Raw genomic sequence first — 21,249 nt, forward strand, 5'->3', positions numbered from 1 at the left:
AATCGCGAGGGCTGTCCGAGCGGTAGGAGATATCCCGGGCTTCCCTCTGTTTCTTTAGCCCTCAGCATCCCCACTCCCCATCCCGCAATCCCGAAACGCGCAGCTTCTTCCATGGCCGGGGCAGCCAGCCATCGGGCAATGTTCGTGGCCCGGTTTGGCGAGGCCGCGGCTTGTGTCTCTTTTCTCCTCTCCATACTTTAGGCGATGAGGAGAGGAAGAACGATCTGGCGTCCCTCTCTTCTGGAACCCTTTTCATCCCTATACCCCTCGCCCGCCGAAGGGAGCTCCGAGGTTGACAACGAGGGATACTTTGAACGAGGAGAGAAGGAAACAGAAGGGAGAGGCGAGCGGACACGCTGAACTGCGCAGCGGGCTTCGTGTAGCGCATGTACAGAAAGCAATAGGATGCACGAAAAGGAGGAGGAGGAGGGATGGCGACAGTACTTCGGAGCGAAGATGCTGTGGACAACGCGTTCTTTTTTGTAGCGAGCAAAGCGGTATAGCAGCATGGACCGAATATGATGCGGGAAGCAGAGCAGCAGCCCTTGTCGTCATCCCGGATTCCTGGAAACGGGTTCGAAGCGTCGTAGAAGTAGAGAATTCGGGGGAGACAGTGAGCTTCTGAGCGAGGACAACGGGAGCAAAGGAAAGAGAACGGGGAGCGATAGAGTACTGCGGGGAAGGATGCTCCTGCGTGGAAAATGGAGAGACGGAAAAGGGAAGAAGTCGGAAGAGAGAGAGAGGGGGCGCAGGAAGGCGAGGCAGAGGAGGAGCGAATGCGCAGTTCGGGATCGGCGCGGGACGCTTGCGGGGGCTTCGCGAGCGGTGGACGGGCGCCGACGGGCGAGCGACGCCGGGAACGGGACGGCCGCTGAAACTGCGAGAGACGCCCGCTCCTCCGGAGCAGCGAGGGAAAGAGTGAAGGAGCGGCTACCAAGCAAGCGGGGGCCCGTGCACACTTCTCCGCAGCCGGACAGACGAGGCGCGCACCACCGGCATGGCGAGACGTCCCGCGTCGCAGCGGCACGGGCTATCGATCGCGCGCTCACTGCCGCTGCTCGGAACTACGATGCCCACCGCCCTGTGCTGGTGGATCCTGTGGTGGCTGGCGACAGCCGGTGCCACCAACGCCCGCGCAGCGGCGGCGATGGACAGCGGTGACAGTCGCCAGCCGCGGAGTCAGCGGTCACCGGAGGGAGGGGAGGAACAGTCATCGCGGCCCAAGTTGCTCGTGATCCTGGTGCAGGGGGTGAGGGCCGACTACATCGACCACGACGTGCACCAGGGATTCGCCCGCATGGCACAGGCTGGCATCCACGCCGAGTACGTGCTGCCAGTGTTCCCGTCCAGCCCGTACCCCAACTCCTACAGCATCGCCACTGGTACGTGCCACTTTTCTGACCCGGATAGACGCCCACGGTCCGCGCTAATGGCGCTGTGGGAGCATGCCGTGAATAATTGTTTCGCGTTTTGGGTTCTTGCCTGCCTCCTTTGCTGGTCCGCAAGCTGGCGCTTTGACCTGCGTCGACGCCAGCGATCCAGGATAGAGCATAGTCCACATATGCGATGGTACTGTGAGGAACTGTATGCTATCAAAAGTAAAACAACATTTTAAACTATAGGGTTACTTGCTCATACATAGCGACCGGTCTCGGATCGTGCTTTGTGTAAGTTTAAAGGTATTAAAATTGGATAACTCGTAAATTAACGTTGCTCTCTGAGGTCACTTTACACGTGGCTAGAGGAGGAACAAGTCAAACGAAACAGCAAGGAAGGAGTACGGAAAAGTAGGAGCTTTTTTTAAAACTTAGCTTAGCGTGGTGCATAATCGATATCAACTGTAAAATTTGTAATTTTCTCTGACTCTCTAATTCTTCGCTAAGTTTTTTTTTTTTCAATAAGCGCTGTAGATACAGCGGTATGAGCTCTAAGAAAGTATGGACAGCTGCTGCTCGTACTGCGAGTTTTGCTTGTGCTGAAAAAACGGGATGCTGTGCTCACAAATTGTAAATATGGGTGGCTTAAACAGAGTATGTATGCACAGCACATCTTCCCGGCTACTTTATAACTTAAAATCTAATCGCGGTAGAAGAAAAACACGTAAGTTTACGAGATAGAGCAGTGAAGGCATATGCTTCGCACATTAGGCTGCCCGTAGACCAGAACACATACCTCAGTTATCTGCCACATGTATTGAAATGTCGAATATATCGAACGAAACGCGGTACACGAAAGTCAACGTACTGCAATATATGCAGACGCAGGTAAGTGATCGAACTCGAGTACAGAAGCAATATCGGCTTGTATTGAGACATTAGAGCCACAAAAATCGAAATAACAGAAAGAAGTAATTATCCAGAATAGAAACAAACTGCATGAGGGCTGTAAGAATATGTTTCGGAGGTGGTAATTTTATCGCCATTTGTCACTTCCGCATTCGAACTCAAGTTGAATGGGTAAAAAAATGGACTTGTTTGTGTGGTTTGACTTCGCTTTTTGAAGCTACTGCCGGCTGGTAAGGCAAACAAAACAGTGAGCTTTAATCTCATTTGGAAAGCCCACTCATTTGGAAAGAGCACGCAGCTGCTCTTAATTGGCTATGGTTAAGGGCAAAAGATTTTCACTGGAGTAGTCTTTTAATGCAATACCATTATAAGCCTCATCGGAAGAAAAAAGTGGCGTCACGTAACTCCCAAGTGGAAGGTGGTGTCACCTGCCAACCGTGGCAGGTGGTGTACGGGAAGAGCAATCTGGATCTCTCTAAGTCCAACCGGTGACGTCCCGCAATGGCACAGAAAGCTTCTTATGCCCTTGCATTGCCAGCACATAATGTAATTAGGTGCCCTTGTGATTTTTTTTTTCGTGCGCGACGTTACGCCAGTCACTGAGCTGCAGAACAGCTTCACGCTCTTCGAGTCTTTAAAACATTTAGTCTTGGCTGCTGTGCAAAACACCAAGACATACGGGAAATGTCATCTGCGTTCACACTATCGCATATCTGCGTACATTGTGGGCAAGCTCGTTTTTTCCTGATAAGCAGGCTTATGCAAGCATGACATGTTGAGAGAGAGAAAATAAATATTTCTGATGTCGCCCATAAGTTTTATTCAGAAAATGCGATGAAGATGGCTTCAATCGTAAGTTGCGCCTCATTAGTGCACGGGTTTCCTCTTCGGCCGTGCTTGTTGATCCAACTAAGCTACCCTTTTGAATACGTTGAACTGTCATCTAAAATCTCTACCCGAAGTCTGTGATTGATGCGTTATTGTCCTGTGATGGACTTAGAGCACGTGTGCTTCATCTGAGCGTTTGCATTCGCATCCTTGCAATACTCGTACAGTACATTTCTGGTGACCAGTTTTAAGCGTGCTTTCATCCCAGCCATGAATACGGTACGGCAGGCGTATATCATTCTATCGGACGGGCGTCTGCCGAAAGCCGCCCATATTCCTCTCCTGATGCAGTCGCAATGCACTGTGAGTTAGACATAGAGCAACGCAATAAAATTTGACACACAACACTATATTAACAGAAGCACTTCACGGAATCTTCTTCCCTGACACTTTCGGAGAAGTGCATCCCGCGTTGCTACCTCCGCTAGCAAGTTATGTTTCGCGCACACAAACTCTATCCACCCTTTCTTGTATTTTTCCTTAAACATAAGGTTCTTACCACAATCCTCCACCACTAAAGTGTTGCAGCTCACAATAAACGAAACTGAAAAAAAAAACATTGTGCGCGGTTCGGTGCTGCGAAGCACCGAGGAACACACCGGTATATTTCCTGAACACCGACTCTGCTGAAGCGTAGTGCCACTGAAGGCGCGCATGGTCTAAGACGGGGTGCGTTGTCGGGAGATGCTGCGCTTGTCTCCGGTTGCTTTTCTACCCGTCACGCGAACGTGGTTAGACAGATGTCTCGTCGGCCCCGCTGAGGTCGCTGCCGTCGGACGGAGGCACAAGAGCGCTTCTTTGTGCTGCAATGTCGGCCAGATGCTTGAGCAGAGTATCTAGAGCGGGGAGTGTGCGTGAGAGAGAGAGAGAGAGAGTAGGAAAGGACAAGAAGAGGGTCCAGATGATGGATGCGGATTTTCGAGAAAATGCAGTTTCTTCTTATTGCGCGAGGAATGCACACTTCCGCTCACTGCTGGCATATGACGCAATTTTCTTCCGAACCGCCAAAAAAGTGGGCGTCATAGTAGACCGAGTGAGGGTGGTTCGGTTCAGCCGATCACCGCAGGCACGTATGCATTAGTGGTGAAGTGCATTAAAGAATTTCTTGCGCATTTCTGACAGCGTTGACTCACTAGTTCACAACAAATGTGTTAATGTTTATTGATTAAAGTGCTTCATTTTGTAACATCGCTCCACATCTCCAACGTTCTTGGACAAAAATGTTTACTATTGGAAAACTGTAAGGCACTATTTTGGAAATGCTGACGGTTGTAGTCAATACCTCCGATGTGTAGCAGAAACTTTCTTTTATAGTTCTTTTTCATCGCTCGCATTGGTTTTGTTTGGTTTATTGAGGTTTAACGTCCCAAAGCGACTCGGGCAATGAGGGACGCCGTAGTGAAGGGCTCCGAAAATATCGACAACCTGGGGTTCTTCGACCTGCGCTGACATCGCACATTACACGGGCTTCTCGAATGCCGCCTCCATCGAAATGCGACCGCCGCGGCCGGGATATAACCCACGTCTTTCGGGTCAGCAGCCGAGCGCCATAACCACTGAGCCACCGCTGCGGCATCGAGTAGTTAAATCTGCCATAGAAAACCAAAGGGGAACGCTTTTGACCATAGTAAAAAGGTTAATGGCAAAAAAAAAAAATACAAGCCTGCATGCCGACGGGAGATCTGAGGATATATTGATTATTTTAGGTAAAACTTACAATATATAAAAAAAGTGGCGCTCATAGACTCTTTTTCGCTCAAAAATGATTTTGTCCAGAATTGATGGGTATATGAGAAAGCAGCAGTAACAACAAAAAATAAAATGATAGTGCACCAGCTGACGCCGCACTACATATCGAAATCCTTCTGATCGGAACGGTATAGGCTGCGGTGATGTTGGGTTTCGAATAAATTTGGCAGTTCTTGTGTTCAATTCAGACATTCATTCTCATACATTTCTTGGTGCGAAGGAAATATACCCCCATAATTCGCAGTTTGATACAGTTCGTCAGAAGCCACTTAACATACATTACTCTAGTCGTGATAACTCATCTTTTCGATGTCTAGCAGAGCTTATTTACCACTGCAGCTAAGATTTATTTACTTTCATTCATGGGCCACACTTCGGAACATATACAATGTCGCTTTCATTTCATTTGGTTGGTACGTGAGTCGCGACAAAAACAAAATGGCGGGGAAGCAACGGACCAATCACAGGCATGGCCGGCTGCACCGCTATGACCGCTAATGCTTCCACTGCGTCCCGTCTGGTCGAACTTTACGTCGCATAACCACCAGGAGGCAGTTTCTTTACAGAGACGGATTAGCAGTGATAAAGCTCGCGAGGCATGTCAAACGACGTCGGGGTGCGTTATCCGTCAGCGATCCGGCGAGCAGCCTGACCGTGGTTCGTGTTAATGAAAGGAGCATCATGGGCATGCTACGTGATCTAAACAGAGGCGTACCGAGAGAAGATTAGGGGTCTAAATGATCGCGTGTAGCATCGAGTTGGAGAAACGGGACAGTTAACAGGTGACAGGCGTCCTCACAATCTGGAAATTGGAGAAGAAAACAAAACTCAGTGACGAAAATCTCTAAGGTCAGTCTCATTACTGAATGTCCTGACCCGTGACAAAGCCTTACCATTGACTGGATTGCACGAATGTCTAGTCAGCGCTGCAGTGACAAGCAGGGTATCGTCCACGCCGGAAGCCAATTATGACCTCTCTTTCAGTGCGCCGCACGCGCGGAAGAACACGCTTTAAAACCCTCCGATCTCAGTGGCTACTCTCCATTCTTTTTGTCCCAGCCGATGCAGCGTGAAAGAATTCCTCTTTCACTTTCTCCGCGCCGTACGATGAGTCCATCAATATTGATTCGTTATGTCAGTGCTTCGATTAAAGCCGGCGTGCGGCAAACAAAAGGCCCACACGCAAAAAGAGAGGAATGTGAAATCAAGGCTCCAAGGCCGACCACCTCCTTCCCTCACCAATTCTGCAGGAGGCTGAGGAGGGGGGGAGTGTGCACGTTCCTATTCATTCCCCAATCAACGAGTTCAGGTTCCGCTGGAGCACTCACGCGTTGACGGGTCCCAATTATTTTCAGCTCAGCTCGAATCGAAAGGCCGAAGGAGCCCCGACAGACTTGAACAAAGACAAAACTCGGGGGAAGTGGTAAGGACAAAGAAGAACGCTGGACGAATGACGACGCACTCGTTAATAACGCTCGCGTCTGTTAAGACGAGAAGCGGCCAGCTACATGGAAGGGTGGACGGGAGCCACACGGCGGCGCGAGAATCAAGCAGGACGCGAGGGTGTCCGTACTTAGACTGCGCCCCGCAGGGGGCGCCATGTTGCCTCATTTAGCCATGAGAGATATCGCGTCGCATTGTAATGAAAGAATGCTGCGATGCCGAGCGTGTGTCTTTGTTCTGAGGCAAGCGCCGCGAACACGTCATAGGAGCACGCCTGAGGGACACTTCCTGCTTTTCCGGAAGACTTTACTTACCCTCCATTTCTGAGGGTGACCTTCATTTGTGCGGGGGATCTTGCGAATCTGAAGTAGGTGGTGAGGTCGTTATGAAGAAGTGAAAGCCGTGGTAACTGTCTTATTCTGGGAGAACATTTGAGCAGCGTCGCGATGGATAGGGCGAAGGGGCTTCCTTACTGTTGCTTCACATTCGCTATGCCGGTTATCAGTCTGAGCGGGAAGACTGGGAAAGGTCTCAAATAACGAAACGACCCGTTAGAAAAATTTTGACTGAAGATGTTTTAGAATTATACAATTTTAAAGGAGTCGAATGTGTGAACCTTGCAGGTAAAGCATGCGAAGTTTTTTTTCTGCTAGATTTTAAATGGGGACGTAATCGCAGAATAAAGGCACTTGGCGTTCAGGCTTCTCTGGAGTGCACAGCGACGAGCAGAGGCCGCAATGATGACGTCAAGTTAAGTCGCGCTCCTTTTCCAGCGAAGAAACGGTTTTTTCAAGGAAGAAAACCAACGCCGCCAAAGGCGAAGCCCGCGAAGCACTGTTTGGCGACGTTGGAAAACTCACGGCAGCTCGCGGGCGAAGGCAGCAGACGTATGCAATTTCGGCAACAATGACGCCGTCACGAGCTTCTGTGCACAACTCCGACGCAGTGAAGAGAAGCCTCAATATCGTCGCGGTTTTAATCGGCAATTGCGTCACCATTTTAAATGCTACCGCCAAACTACTCAGCATACTTTGCCTAGAGGCTTCATGAATCAGAATTCTTGAAGAACCTCAGATTCTTAAAGAACAATTCAACTTCCCTTTAAAAGGACGCTGAGGAGAAATTGGCGTATCTCTGACTTAGACTTGCAGCTCCAACAAGAAAGTGCCAAGTGGTGGGGACTACTGAGGGGGCAGCAGGCGAGCAGACTGAGGTGTCACTGAAACGGACTCTTTATCTGGTTTACCTGCGCTCACAGAGAGCTGAAGAACTCGGCGACGGCGATAGCAACAAGCTTGCTCGGCGGTCGACTTAGAGCTGAATTCCCGCCGCTTTCGTGCACGCTCAATTTGAAGCTGACCAAGAACTTTCTAGATAAGGCGGGGAAATCGCCTCAGACAACCTCGAACAATGTAGAACCAATTGCACTCGGCTGCAGAAATTCCAAGTAAATCTAGTAGCATCTCTAGTCACAAATCAATTGATAAAGCCGTTTGCCGGCTGCTTTGAGCACGAACGATTAAAAATTACGAAGCTTCGCGGCGCTATAGACTACAAGCACAAAAGATGAAGTTCAGGTATCACCACCACCGACCGTCTTCACGAGCAGACTGCGATCACGTCGAGTAGTCTGCGGCACCCTTTTGTAGAACGCTCGAGCTGTTCGCACCAAGCACCTATGGTTTAAAGCGAACTTGATCATGCGCACCGGTTTGTACAACTATGTGAGTCTACTAATGCGCAGGCGTTTCCTTAAAACGTGGCAGATGTGGCAGGGTGTTGCTCTACGTTTAGGGCGGTGTGCAGCTCGATGATGATGATGATGATGATAGACGTTCTATTCTATGCAGAGCTTTGCGCTCGAACTTTCTTGACGAAAGTGACGTAGACTGTACTTTGTATTCGCATGCTTTGTGAGGCCAAAGCATATCGCCTTTAACGTCCAGGCAGTGATACCATGACGTTATCATTGAAGTCAAGAGTTTGAAGCGAGTGGCGAGAAAGAATATTTCGCCTTCCATCCCAAATATTTGAATAATAAGCATTCTTTTTGCTGCCAGGCTAGCGTTAGCAGAGAGAGGAACGAATTTTACTCAGAAAATTAAGAGTAGTTGTCTTCAGCTTTCATTTAAAGGAGTATTTTCGCCATATTTTTTAAGCCGTATGTTTTTCTCTGGAGTGATGTGCTGGACAATTGTATGCATCAGTCACGACGTGCAATTCACCAAGAGCAGCTGAGCACTTTACACTCGATTTTTTTGTAATCGCATTGTGCAAGTATCGGTCTCAAAAGCCGTACAAGGGGCTTCCCGATCACGCGAGGCTTGCAAAATCTTCGATACAAAGACTGCTTGCTAATTCACAACTCTTGAGCGGCCTTGCGAAGAGTTGATGCGAATGAAATTTTGTAAGCCGCACGTGTACGCCACAGCCGTCGTTTGGCTGTTCAAACTGAAACCGAAACAGCATGGGAAAAAATTTATTATATATTAGTTACCGCTAGTTGGGGCAATACACGCGGCTGTCTATGTTTTCTAATGCACTGCACATAACTCTAAACAAAACAAAATTTGATGTCTCTTCTACTTTAAAACAGGTGTTTATCAATCCATGCCAAGCAATGAAGAAATCTAGTGCAGATTCCAGCTTCCGCTCTCATAATTCGTCGAATAGTGAATAGAGAGAGCAAATGCTTTTTGAGTTTCAGAGTGTAACGTATAATTTTCGCTTATATAAGCTCGTATGAAAGACAGGCCTCAAAAAGTGTAGTCATGTAGCTTATTTCTAAGCACCACGTATTTTACGAATATGTATGGCATGTTCTCCTTCCCTCTACAAATAACCTTCTTGTATTTAACATTCCCCGAAAAACCACTAACGGATCTGTAGCAAGTGGAAATTTGTATAAACGATAAACCAGTTGCTTCTTATGGGTTGTAACTGTCAGCAACAGGAAAGCGATTTCGTTCACGCAAAATTTACCACTGTCTTTTAGGTCTTCACAAAACCACTCTAAATTTCGTTTTTACTTTTTTTCCTGGCTTCGGTTACGTTGTGACCAGTAATGCAGAAACGTGGGCACGCGTCAAACCTCTAGGCAATGCAAAAAGGTGTCATAAAAGAACGGAATAAATTTTCCCTATAGTTCACTCAAGTTTAATGCCTGGCCACAGGGCCTGCAGTAAAACAACGTACCCAATTCATTTTTCACGTGGTTCTTTTTTTAAGGGCAAGTGCCCTTACATCCGGCAGGCAATGTCGTCACAACTACGATCAGACCAAGTCTTCCGAATCAGCCACTTCGAGCTCGCAGCCGGAGCAAAAGCCGCTGTTTTCCCCTAAACAAGCCGTCGGCACAGGAAAAGTGAGCCGCGGAAACTCGCACCCAGCAGAAAGGACTCGAACGTATCTAAAAAAGCCGGGCGTCGTGTTGCGAAAGTGTACGGAAAGGCGAGAAAAGGGCACTGTCGAAGATAAGGCAAAAGTCGCATCGCAGAGAGCATGCATCCCCATCTAGCGGGCGCGGGCAGCACTGACAAGGCGGCAGAAAGTGATCCGCAACTGCCCGAGGCGCATTCGAGGGTGGCGTCGCCTGAAAGCAAGATGGAGAGGCTGCGCAGTCCGCGTGCAAGGAGCGACGGTGTCTCTCTGCATCTCCGGCGAGAAGACCACACTCGCTGAAAGGCTTCTCAGACGCCGAGTTCGACAGGGATGGAAGCAGGGGCCAACAGCCGAGCGCGACCGCGGAATTGCAAAGAGCGCTCGCGCCCTCACTTGGGTAACATGAGCTCCACCCTCTGCATTCGTTATGAGGCGGCACAAATGCGTGTTTGGGGGGAAGACGGAAGTGGGGAGGGCTTTCCTAGTGTTGTGCATCCCTTGATTCACCTCTGCGCTTGTTCTGCGCGTGGGGCGAGGGCGCGATTGCGCGCTTCGTTGGACCGCCGAAGCGGAACCGTGCGTTTCCTAATTCTCGCTCCTTCCTTTCAGGCTCGCTCTTTACCCTTCCGCGTTTCTTTCAGTGTCGGAATACACTCTTGCGAATAAGTCTGGGAGTCTGCTCACTTTCTGCTCTAGTCACAGAGCCACGGCACTATAACGCTGTAGGTGTCAGAAAGTGAAGGATGTTGACGCATACAAGCTCTGGTACGCCCGCTCGTTAGCCGTGGTAGGTGCACACGTGAACACGTAGTGCGCTTAGGTTTGACTGTGTCTCCATGTAAGCAATCCTGCAAAGCTGCATTCAGGTGCATTCCCACCAATGCCCTCACAAGACAACAGCGACACGCTACTTCTTTTTTCTTTTATTTTGGCGCGCGTTTTTTTTTTGCGCTTGCGATACTGTGTGTTATGCGATTGAAATGGTACGCAAGAGCCGAATACAATGTCATGGTCTGAAAACGCATGACACGACTTATGTGGACACATCAAGTTTGCGCTTAATGTACAGCCAGAGGTATCGAGCGCGCAGGCGATTCCTTTTCCACTTCAGTGCCTGCCAGCCAGGGGCATGTCAGGAAGTGGTTCGAGCAGTAGGCTCTACCTTGACTGCTCCCCTGGCGCCTTTGCTTCCACTTTTCGCTGCTCCTTCTTTCACTGCCGTATTTTGTTTTTAGTTCTCTTGCGACGGCTTATGCGGAAACGAACCGCAATCATTCGGTCAGCGTCACTCGGTTGCCAAGGGAAAACGACAGTTTGATATCCCGGCCACTGGAGGTGTGTCCCTGTCGACCCACTTCGCCCAACGTCTACTGCCGGCCGCCGGGGCAGAAACGCGCGATTCGAAGACGACCCCCATAGTGTCGTAGAGCAATGCTTCGCCGTCTCGCTCGTGATGACAGTGCGACGACACTGTCCCGCCGCTCGAGATCGATGGAGATGACCGCTTTCAACCGCGGATTTCCATCATCTCCGCCGATCACCGTCCACAAACAGCCCCCGCCGAGAGGCTGGGACACGCTTGGCTGGTATTCCGATTCCTCGTTCCTCTCTCAAGGCTAACATCTCCGCGCATCTGTCGTCTCCGAACCGCCGGGGTGCACTCGAAGGGTGCTGGAACAAGCCATAAAGAACACTGCCGCACCGGCGGTGCCGCGCCGCGCCCGCCGAAGCGGAAAGACCATGCACGTCGTAAACTGAATAGACACCGAACGACATTCATTGCTGCATTCGATGAAGCTATAGGAGTGGCGTCGGCTTTTTCGAGTTCGGTCTCCACTGCTTCTTGTCTTTGCGTCAAGGCGTGTGGGGAAAGAGGGATTGCGACCTTTGTTTTTGCGCTGTCTCGCAGCTGTCGAAAGCTGACAAGAAGAGATCTGGATCTGCCTGTCACGTGATGCAGCTACTGCACGTCAGCGCACGACGTCCGTGTTCGGTGAAGTAAAACTGTCAGTCTAGGTAACGATAGTGGGGCTTTTCCACTGACCTCATCTATAGTGCGTGCGTCGTCACAAAATGAAAAGAAAATGGGGGTGGGGCACTGGCATTTTTGTGGGGACCAGTGACAAAGGGCTACGGAAGAAATGTTGACAAATCGTTTGACTGGAATCGGTTAATTCTGGAAGCACGCTTTAGCCACCGGATAATACAAAAAAAAATAAAGCGATCGCTGCACAGATCGTTAAACAGAGTGAAAGCTTGGCAAACAGAGCGCTAGAGTGCAGCGACCTCTGATGTCTACGATGCCTCGCGATGCTCTTTGGGTGCGTTCAGACATGGCTGTAATCGAGGTCCCATAAACATTTCTTATCTTCAGATAAATTTGGAACATATGAGAGGCAAATTAGTCGACACATAGGAATGGCTTATTTTTTCAAGGAACGATGAAGTTTGCTTCGAGAAAAGAAAATATATATCAAGAGAGGTGAAAAACGACGCTTTTTCAATCTCGCAAAATTGCAAGTTCAGATTGTGCAGGACGGAATAGAAAGCTTCGTTGAACCTGAATCTTTTTTCGGTAATAATATTTACACTTTTCTTTGAAGCAGCATGCAAAAGTTTTCGTTCTTAGAATTTCGCAGTAAAAAAAGATCGCAAACTTTGTTCGAAATTTATCAGTTGCAAAAACGGCATTTTTTACGATGATAATGGGACAACACGAAGCAAGAACTTGACCCTGAATGTTTGCCTTAGGGTTCACCCCTCCTTTATACTACTGTGCAGAGCAGTTCGTGCTTCTATATTGCCAAGTTTTTGTATTTTTGTCTTTAGAAATGATCAAAAGTTCGAAATATGAAAAAAATGGCGAACCTTTGTTCACTTTTCAACCTGAGTAATCTTCGTGATTTTTCTTTAAAACTTCCCCGGAAGAACTTCAATACCTGGTAATTTCAGAGCCAAAATAATGTTTTTCTCTATTTTGTTTAGAAATTACACAATTAAATGTATAATGAAGACCATATTGCACTCTCTTTTATCTCCCATTTATTTGTTTGTTTGTTTATTTTTCTGATTTATTTCATTTTTCTACCGGACAGTATCCATCAATGGGCAGTATCGGTCCGATAAAAAGAGTTAGGATCCTGAGTTGGACTACGCAGTCACAGCATGGGACTGAGTTCGCACAATAGCATGAACTTCAATAATATTTTGGAACGATGGTTCTGCTTGCCAGTTCCATTAATAACTCCAAACATGAATGAGCTTACTTCTTTGCCTGGCTTCTACAGGTCTTGCTAATGCGAGCCAGAATTTTGTCACACTTCCAAAGCATTGCAGAGAAATTTGGTTTGGAATGCCACAAGAAACCCCTTAATGCATAAAATGTCAAGGTTCTGTGCCTATAACAGCAAGCTACGGATGCCTATCTCATCAGTAAGTGCAAGCGCAGTAGAAGAGATGCAATTTTCACCTCCGAAAAGTTTGCGTAATTGAGTAGTGAGCCCGGGCAGCTAACAGCAACTTGGTAAACGAATGAGATGTTTAAAAAGCTCAGACGTGTGATTTTGATTGCATTTTTATTTGACGAAAGGCCACAAAATTACTCCTTACGACTACACAGTCTATCCAACTAGATCTACTTGTAAAAAAATGCGTAGCACTGAGAAGAGTTTTTTTTATTTTTTCACTTCGCCGAAAATTTAACTGTTGGGTTTTCAAATGCTGTAAAAGTGGATCATAGTAAAAAAAAGAAAAGTGATCGTTTTCGCGTGCGTTGCCACGTCAGACAACTCGAGCGCGGATATCTACTATTATTTTCGGGGACATGATTCACAAGTCCGCTCATCGCTGTCTGGCTTTGCCCAAGTGAACTAAGTCACACATTCAGGACACGTCTAATCTGTATGCCAAGGCAGCTTTGAAGCGAAAGCTTCACTACGGACGGACGGATGGTCCTTGGCGAAATGCACCACCTTGCACTGGGCCAAGTTGTGGGGAACAGCCTGCACATTGCAGACCAGCTAGTTATGTTCTGTAATATCCCATGAGCTGCGGGTCCACCCGTGTTAGTTGTGTTTTTCTACTGCCCTTATTTATCTTTGCAGCTAAAGCCTGGTACATTCCTATTGCATATCATTCCGTCTCATGTCTCCTGCTCTGACATCAATAGACAAACTTCTATCAGGACTTATAAGTGCGATTATTCCGGCTAGGCGGACTTTGGAAGTTCACCGTTCGTTCGGGGACAATGTGACTTGCAATGCGGCATCAACCGCCTTATTCTGCGGCTCGCACTAGATGGCTATTGAATGCGCCCTGATGCATTACATCACCAATTATGTGAGGGCATTGCAAGAAGCCCCGCTCTTTTTATTTGGCACCTCACAGCAACCTCACACTACTTCGCGAAAGAGTTCTGACCATGCTCGTGCATTGAATTTAAGGCCATGGCAGCTCCTGTTTGCTGGCTACTCCTTAAATCCCCCAAAATACTTGTGCACTCCATATCGGACATTCTTTTCGCCTCGTTGACACACACAGCCCCCATCGCTGTGCGTCGAGCCAGCGAAACCACACGATGAAAAGCCGAACGCTATGCGGCTCCGCGTCCAAGATTTATCACGCCGGCTTTAGCTGGTGTCGATCGGGAAGCCGTTGGCAGCGTTAAACCGCTCCCAACAAGCGCTCCTCTGCCAAACGTTTGGCGTGCATCCCGGACGCGTTCCCGAAGCTCCTTCGATGCCCCGCGCGGGACGGCCAACTTTTCGAGAAACGGCGCGCTGCCTTTTTACGACGCAAGATGCGCCCACTTTTCATTGGTCCCGGGAAGAGGGTTGCCGACAAAGAGAGAACGAGAAACATGGAAAGAAAATACGGGAGCAACGGGAACAAACGCAAAAAATGGGGAGCCGTCAGGGACGCGGCAGGAAGAAGAGGGCATGGGAGAGAAAGAAAGAAAGACAGGGAGGCGGGACAAGTTACTGCGGCACGGGGGCAAAAAGTGGTGCAATTGATTCTGTGGCGCCATGGCCGCAGTGGGCGCGTCGAGGGTGAGGGGGTGGGGCCTTGGTCGTCCTCCTCCGCCGGGTGGCGCTGATTCCCGGGCCTCTTCAATGGCCTCATTGAGCGCATCGCAACCCCGGGCGTCGCCGTCGCTGAGCACAGGCGTGCGAGAAATCTTCCGCTTGCGCGCTTTGCCTCCCGTGTGTAAACAAAACTCTGCCTCCTACTGAATTCCAGACAGAAAATATCATGCGGCGTCTGTTTTGGCGCGTATGACCCACACGTTGGGCCAAATTTCCTCCCATCTTTGCGTTATGCTTGGTTAACTTGAAGCGTCTTATCGTCAGATAATATTACACGCTCTAGTTCTCATAGGAAAGAGATTGTGGGGAAAAACAAGTTTTCGTGTCGCATAAAGAACTGATGTGCTCTGAGCGAGCGCGCTAACTAGCTTGCTTTGGCATGCACAGTGGAGCAGAGACAGATGAAATCGCTTACAAGGAAAGCACGTTTTTTTTCTTCGCGTGAATCGAAATGAGAACGAAACTTTACCCGCTGAATCCGTCCTAGATGAAAAACATATAAGAGTTACATGTTATTAAGGCTATCAAGGAACTGCAGCTGCGAATGTAGCTTTTTTAGCAGTGGTTAATGCTTTTTCTGAGGTGCATTTAATGATGAAAAATAAGTAATAGGCAGGAATTATTCAGTCTGTCAGCTTTCGTGGCAGCAAACACGTGTTCTAAAAAATAGTAATGCACTTACCGACGCCCACAGAATAAACGCGGCCAGTTGCGAGTTCACTTGATATCAAGTGCGTCCGGAATGAATGAAAATTTTGTCATCGCTGTGCATTTTGCTGTGGTTACTATTTTAGCGCCATGGCTGCTAGGCGTTTGGTTGGTGCATAGTTGGACGAAGCAACGTTACACAAGAAAGTACACTGTAGAGATAGGACCTCGAGACAAACGCTTGTGTTATGGTGCAGAGGACACGAGCTGTATTCTTGCGTCTTGAATTTCAAGTTTGATTTCGTTGTTTCAGTATTTTGTGCAGCTTTCGAATATTATAAAAAGAATTTTAGTGACAACATTGCACACAAGAAAGAAGATAACACGGGCGCTTCTGACAATGTCTGACAACCGACTAGCCCAGCAGTTAACTCTCTTAAAATACTTTTGAACATTCCTGGTACAAAGTATATGATTCTGAACAAAATCTCAAGCCCAGAACGACGATCAAGTATAGGAATTTCGAGCGAAAAACTGGTCACGGAAGTTATCCAGGTTGGCTCGTCCGTCTGCACTTTGCGGAAATTTCAACAGCATAAATTAGGTATAAGGTTACTGCTAGTTCCAAGGAACAAGAAATGAAAGAATAGAAGAGGGGGGTCCCGTATTCCCATGGCCTTTTCCTGCGCCTTCCCTTCGTAGAAACCTCAGTAGCCGTAACGAGATTGTTTGACCCATTTCCCATGACTGCTTGCTACGAGCGTTGAAGAAAGAGCCACGAAAGACTGCACAAGAAACTGCCATTAGCAACGGTCCAAAACATGTGCCCGCGAGGTACGGGCAATACACCGTGTCGTTTCGCCCTGTTTCTGTTTTTCTTCATCATGGTTTTTGCTTTAGCTTTTTTTTCCATTATGGGGTATGAAATCTCAGTTCAAATTGTGAGTCGCATTTTGCGTTTTGTTATGAAACCTGCGACGTCTTGGGAGCTCGGTTAACGGGACGCTACCGGTTGACGCCTTGCCAAGCCAGCGCCGGGACATCCCGACCCTGGACGCGGCGGCCGCGCCGCGCAGTGGCGTTGTCTCGCCACGCTCCAGCGCCCCCTCCAAGGACAGCGTAGGGGCGCCACGTCGGCTGCCCGGCCGGAAGAGGGTGAAACAAGGGACGCGGTGAAGGCAGACAGCGGGCTTGGGTTTCGTCAGGCTTTGTGTTTGCGGTACCAGCGCTGGATGCAGTGACACGCCGCTTGGCTCGTCTGCGATCTCCTTGCCCTTTGTCGTCATTCCCTGAGCGATATGCATTAGGATAGGACTCGTTTGGCTGCTGCGCAGGATTGCGAGATCAGGAAGTACTGAATCGTTTACGTATGTCTCTTATGACGTCGTTAACCGAATTTAATGAACGTTTGCTTTAATGCAATCGCTAACGTCAGAGCAAAGTGTTTTTTTTTCCCATGCCAAGTGAGTTCTATGAATGCAGGCTGGTGGATTTATTGTTCAGACTTGCTCTAGTGGCTCACAGCTATTGCAGTAAACTGCACGGCGTCCCTTCTTAAATTTATTGCTGTCAGATTCATGCCATGAGAGGCGACATCAGACACGGTTGCTAAGTGCGATTAAATTTTACGTTGAATGTAATTCCAAATTACAGATGTCATTACGAGCCTATGCTGACAAAGACAAATGTCATCGCGCCTAAAAAGGGATAAAAGCAGCTGTATATTGCCTCGTCCAGTTTGCATGAATTTACGACATAGTTGAGCAATATTTCAGGGCGCGGACAGATATAATCAAATTTGCTATCGACGCATTCCCGACTGCATTGTCTTTTTCATTTCCCGCCCATGTCCTGTCGCCGGCTTTCCCAAGTTCAATATAGGCAGTTTCCTAAGCCCACTATGAATGCCCGCCGTCAACTCCTGAGTGTGCATTGCAAAACACGCCCGAACCTTGCAATGCGCGTCAACGCATCAGTGTGCGGCTGCCAAAATATGCTTGTATTTTCTCACCCCCTCCTTCTTTTTTTTTCTTTTTTTGCAGCTGCGCTGGAGGGTAGGGAAGCGTCCTGTTTACTTATTGTCTTCGCTACGTAGTCTGCGTCGCAGAAAGTTTCGCAAACGAAAGACTTTAATGGTTTCACGCGCCATCATGCAAGAGCGGTTTCGGCAATCTCTACAGGCTAGAGATAAAACTGTGCTGGCACGGCATAGACGGCTTACGGCATAGGGTCCAGCTGGGTACGCCACACATAAAGCGACGTGGGTATACTGTTAACGCTGACAACTTGGGAGGGGTGAGGCTTGGTTCTCTTCCTTGCGCACACAATTACAGAGCTTATATTAGCGCTAACGCTTCTTTTACGTCATTGCATTGCAGGAATTTCAGGCGTAAACAATCCTAAACATTAGTACTGTAGGCGAGCCGACAACACAAGTTGATAGCATTTCCGATTTCATTGAAACTAGCCAATCCATCGATCGGTCGGGCGGTGGGTCGGTTGGGCAAAGCATGCAGGCTGTAGGCTACAGCTTCAATGCGGCGAACGACAAAATAAATAATGTTTCAAGACTAGCTGCTGCCGAGCGGATATTGTATCCAAGCTATGTGTTCAATGTATTTAGAACAGGTTTCTATATATTTGTAGCATTCAAACTGCTGGTACAGGATAGGATTTAGTGCATACGTATACGCTGAAGAGCTGCAGTTGACTGGTTGCAGAACGATAAATCTAACAGAATTTTCTTTCTTGTGCCACCTAAATTCTATGGATAACTTAATAGAATGCGAGTTATGTGGACTTGATTTCATGTTGCTTCCTTGTTCGGATATGTTCAGTTTTGTTTGTTAGTCTGCGAATTTTCTAGCATTTGTTACTCTTGTTTTTGCTTCTATATTAACATTTCAATACATGGAATCCATTAAAGCGTTAAATTTTGACAACCCCTTGTTCTGTCCCCAAGTGTCCGCGCATTTTTGTCAGTCCGTGCACCCAGTTGCACAGGCGTGCATCTCTAAAAGGTATGTCTGTCCTTGCTCTGCACCTGAGCACGTGTGCGGAGATCGAACGTCCTGAAACGAGCCAGCGCCTCTTTTGCATCTAGCATTGTACTACGTGAGGCTTCAGCGGGAGCCCACCTCATGTACACGAGTCTAAGCTCACCCGGATAGCAGAGAAGCACCCATGTACTTATAAGTGTTGCTGAAAGCTCCGAAGTCTAAATGCGCCTTTATGGGAGCTCCGTTTAGAGAAGCGCTATGAGTTTCACGTACCTAACACATAAAGGATTACCCTGCAGTGTAACGTGCAACAGAGCAATCCAGGTGCGGCATGAATTATCTTTTAACATTTTCTTTCAAATTTCAATCCTTCGTTAGAAGCACTTATTCCTCGGTTGTGCCTAGTTGCCTGACAGTGGCGGAAAGCGTTTCTTTGGTCCGTTTGGTTGAGCACCAAATAATTAGTGATTTGTGCGCGGGCTTGAGGCGCATGCAAGGTTTTTCCAGACTGATGCACACGCAGGCTACTCCGAATGCAGGTGGGTTCATGATTAATCAGTAGTGACATAAATAAAGTAGAAATCTATTTCGTTTTATGTTTGAAGCCTTCTCTGCCAGGCCAGCCTTTTCCCAAGAAATGGGCGTTCAAGCTGCGGCCACCATTTATTGCCGACGCCGATCAGTGTTCTTTACTCTTCCTTAATATAACTAACCACGAATACAAACGGTATCTTGTGCAGAGCCGTTCCCACCTTGATCACGAGCTTTTCGCACCACACAACTATCTATGGCCCTCCACTGAGCCGGGAGAAGTGACCAGTTAGCTATGTTAGATTATTATTATTAATGAAGCATGATCGGGGACCTCTTTATGCTCCATGAAAATCATCAAAGCAACAGCACCTGCGTCTGCAGCTACAGGCAACACTGCGTTAACGTCGCCTCGCGCTGATAAAGTCAGAGCACACATACAGCATGTTCAACAAGCAACCGAGCGAGACACAGAAATGCTTAGTGACGCTCTTTTCACGCCATCGAACTAGTCGATCTCAGGACCATTTCCGCGCTGTAAAACCTACAGCGTCGCTGCCGCTAAATTGTTTGTACCTCCCGAAATGACCGCACCGCGATCGTAGACAACCAAGTAACCGCGTCTTCTTTTCTTCCGTGGGAGTAACACAGACACAATCCCCAGCTAAGGAAAAAAAAAAAAAAAGACGCAACCCGCTTTTGTTTCCTTCCGCACAGCAGCCTCCGCAAGCCAACGGCGGATCGGCCATCTGCGCTGGGCCGCCCCAAGTTATCTCACCGCGTGCCTGTGACGTATGGCGCGTGGCCTGCAGCGGAAGGCGGCAGCGGCAAGCTGGGCAACTAATGGTCCGGCCAAGGCTACGGTGTCCTATAAACGGCGTCGCTTTGGTGCCATCCCTCTCCCTCATCCCCTTCCCCTCTCCTCCTCTCGCCCTGGTACCGCTACGCCCGATCGGCAAACGCTTAGGACGAGGAGACGTCTCTCTCGTGGCGATCAGCGGTTGGGTGCACGTTTACGTCCCGAAATAACGTGATTGAGAGCGAATCAACACCATGCCTCCTCCTTTTGTACCGAGGAAGCCGTGGGGATGGTGGCGCGTTTTCTTCTTCTTGTTCGGGCACCCGCTAATGCAGGAGCATACGCAGCTAATCCGCGGAAATGATGAAACCGGAATCTTGACCTCGTTGTGCGCGGAACAGGAAGCGAACGTCGAAGATAGATATACTTGTTTACACCGACTAAAAGTCTCGCTTGGGCTCGGTTAGCGATATTGGGCTCGGTTCCAGCAGGTATTGGAAGGTGCGGGCGGTATTTCGCCTCTCCTTACACAAAATTTCAGCTTCAGTGTTGCCGTTTACGTGCTTCATTACACGGTAGAAAGGAGATGGGTGTGGCCTGTAGGCATTTGACCAATTGAGTGCTTTAGAATTAACAGCGTAGATAAACAAAATATCTAAGTAGCCTTTCCATTTCGTTCCTATAGTTTCATGCCTCGTCAACGTCGTTCTCTGATCCCTTATCTCCAGTGGACCATTCTGAAAAACAAATACTCTAATAGCACAACTGAAAATTCACGCTAAATCGAATATCTCTTGAAACGGTTCAGCTGCGCTTTGCCTCACGGATATGTCACCGTGATCACACGTGTCAATATCCAGGCGACTGCATACGAGGCAGAACATCGGTCTCCGCACGGGACAGCATCGATCGGGGTCTATTTTGGTGCCTCCGTTTAGCTTGTGTCGGCGAAGTCTGTGGTAGGGCGACACAATCGCGCATCTCTTTTGCGAATGCCCCCCTTTCAGCACGATAAGGCTGCAACTCCATTGCTTCTTACAGGCTTGGTGACCATTCGCGGCTGGGCAGAGCAATCTGTTACGATGTTCTCCACTGGCACCAAAGACGCTTCCACAGCTACTCGATTTATTGAGGCTTGGGCAAAAAAAGCACTATTCTCTTGCCTTTGAAGCTTATTGATTTGTACAAAACATGATACACCCGAAAATCAATGAGATCGGCAGCCCAAATTGTTTGTTCAACAGTTGCTTCTGATGTAAGGTGATGTTTCCCGGTTTTTATGGAGTGCAATGCGAGATGTTTTTTTCCCTCATTGACGGCGTTCATATTTCCATACCGTCATCCCTTTTGTTGTGTAAAATAAAACCGACCAGAATCAGCTCTTGTTAGCCTGCTCACTCTTCGTTAGCCCTATTGCCTGCTTCCATTGTTCCAGTACTACC

At 48.4% G+C, this 21,249-nt stretch overlaps 1 protein-coding gene across 2 annotated transcripts in view; it reads left to right on the forward strand.

Annotated features, from left to right (window-relative positions):
• Nucleotides 1-358: 358 nt before the first annotated feature.
• Nucleotides 359-21,249, forward strand: part of LOC144093990 (glycerophosphocholine cholinephosphodiesterase ENPP6-like) — a 49,031-nt gene continuing 28,140 nt past the window's right edge. Inside the window, exon 1 of one of the 2 annotated variants that reach the window (XM_077627809.1) lies at nucleotides 359-1,382. In XM_077627809.1, coding sequence (XP_077483935.1) covers nucleotides 998-1,382 — 385 coding nt within the window. In that variant the 5' untranslated portion in view covers nucleotides 359-997. The remainder of the gene's footprint in view (nucleotides 1,383-21,249) is intronic. The other variant, XR_013306367.1, reaches the window with a different exon arrangement.

The sequence above is a fragment of the Amblyomma americanum genome, chromosome 6 (assembly GCF_052857255.1).
Source record: "Amblyomma americanum isolate KBUSLIRL-KWMA chromosome 6, ASM5285725v1, whole genome shotgun sequence".
Classification (NCBI taxonomy): domain Eukaryota; kingdom Metazoa; phylum Arthropoda; class Arachnida; order Ixodida; family Ixodidae; genus Amblyomma; species Amblyomma americanum.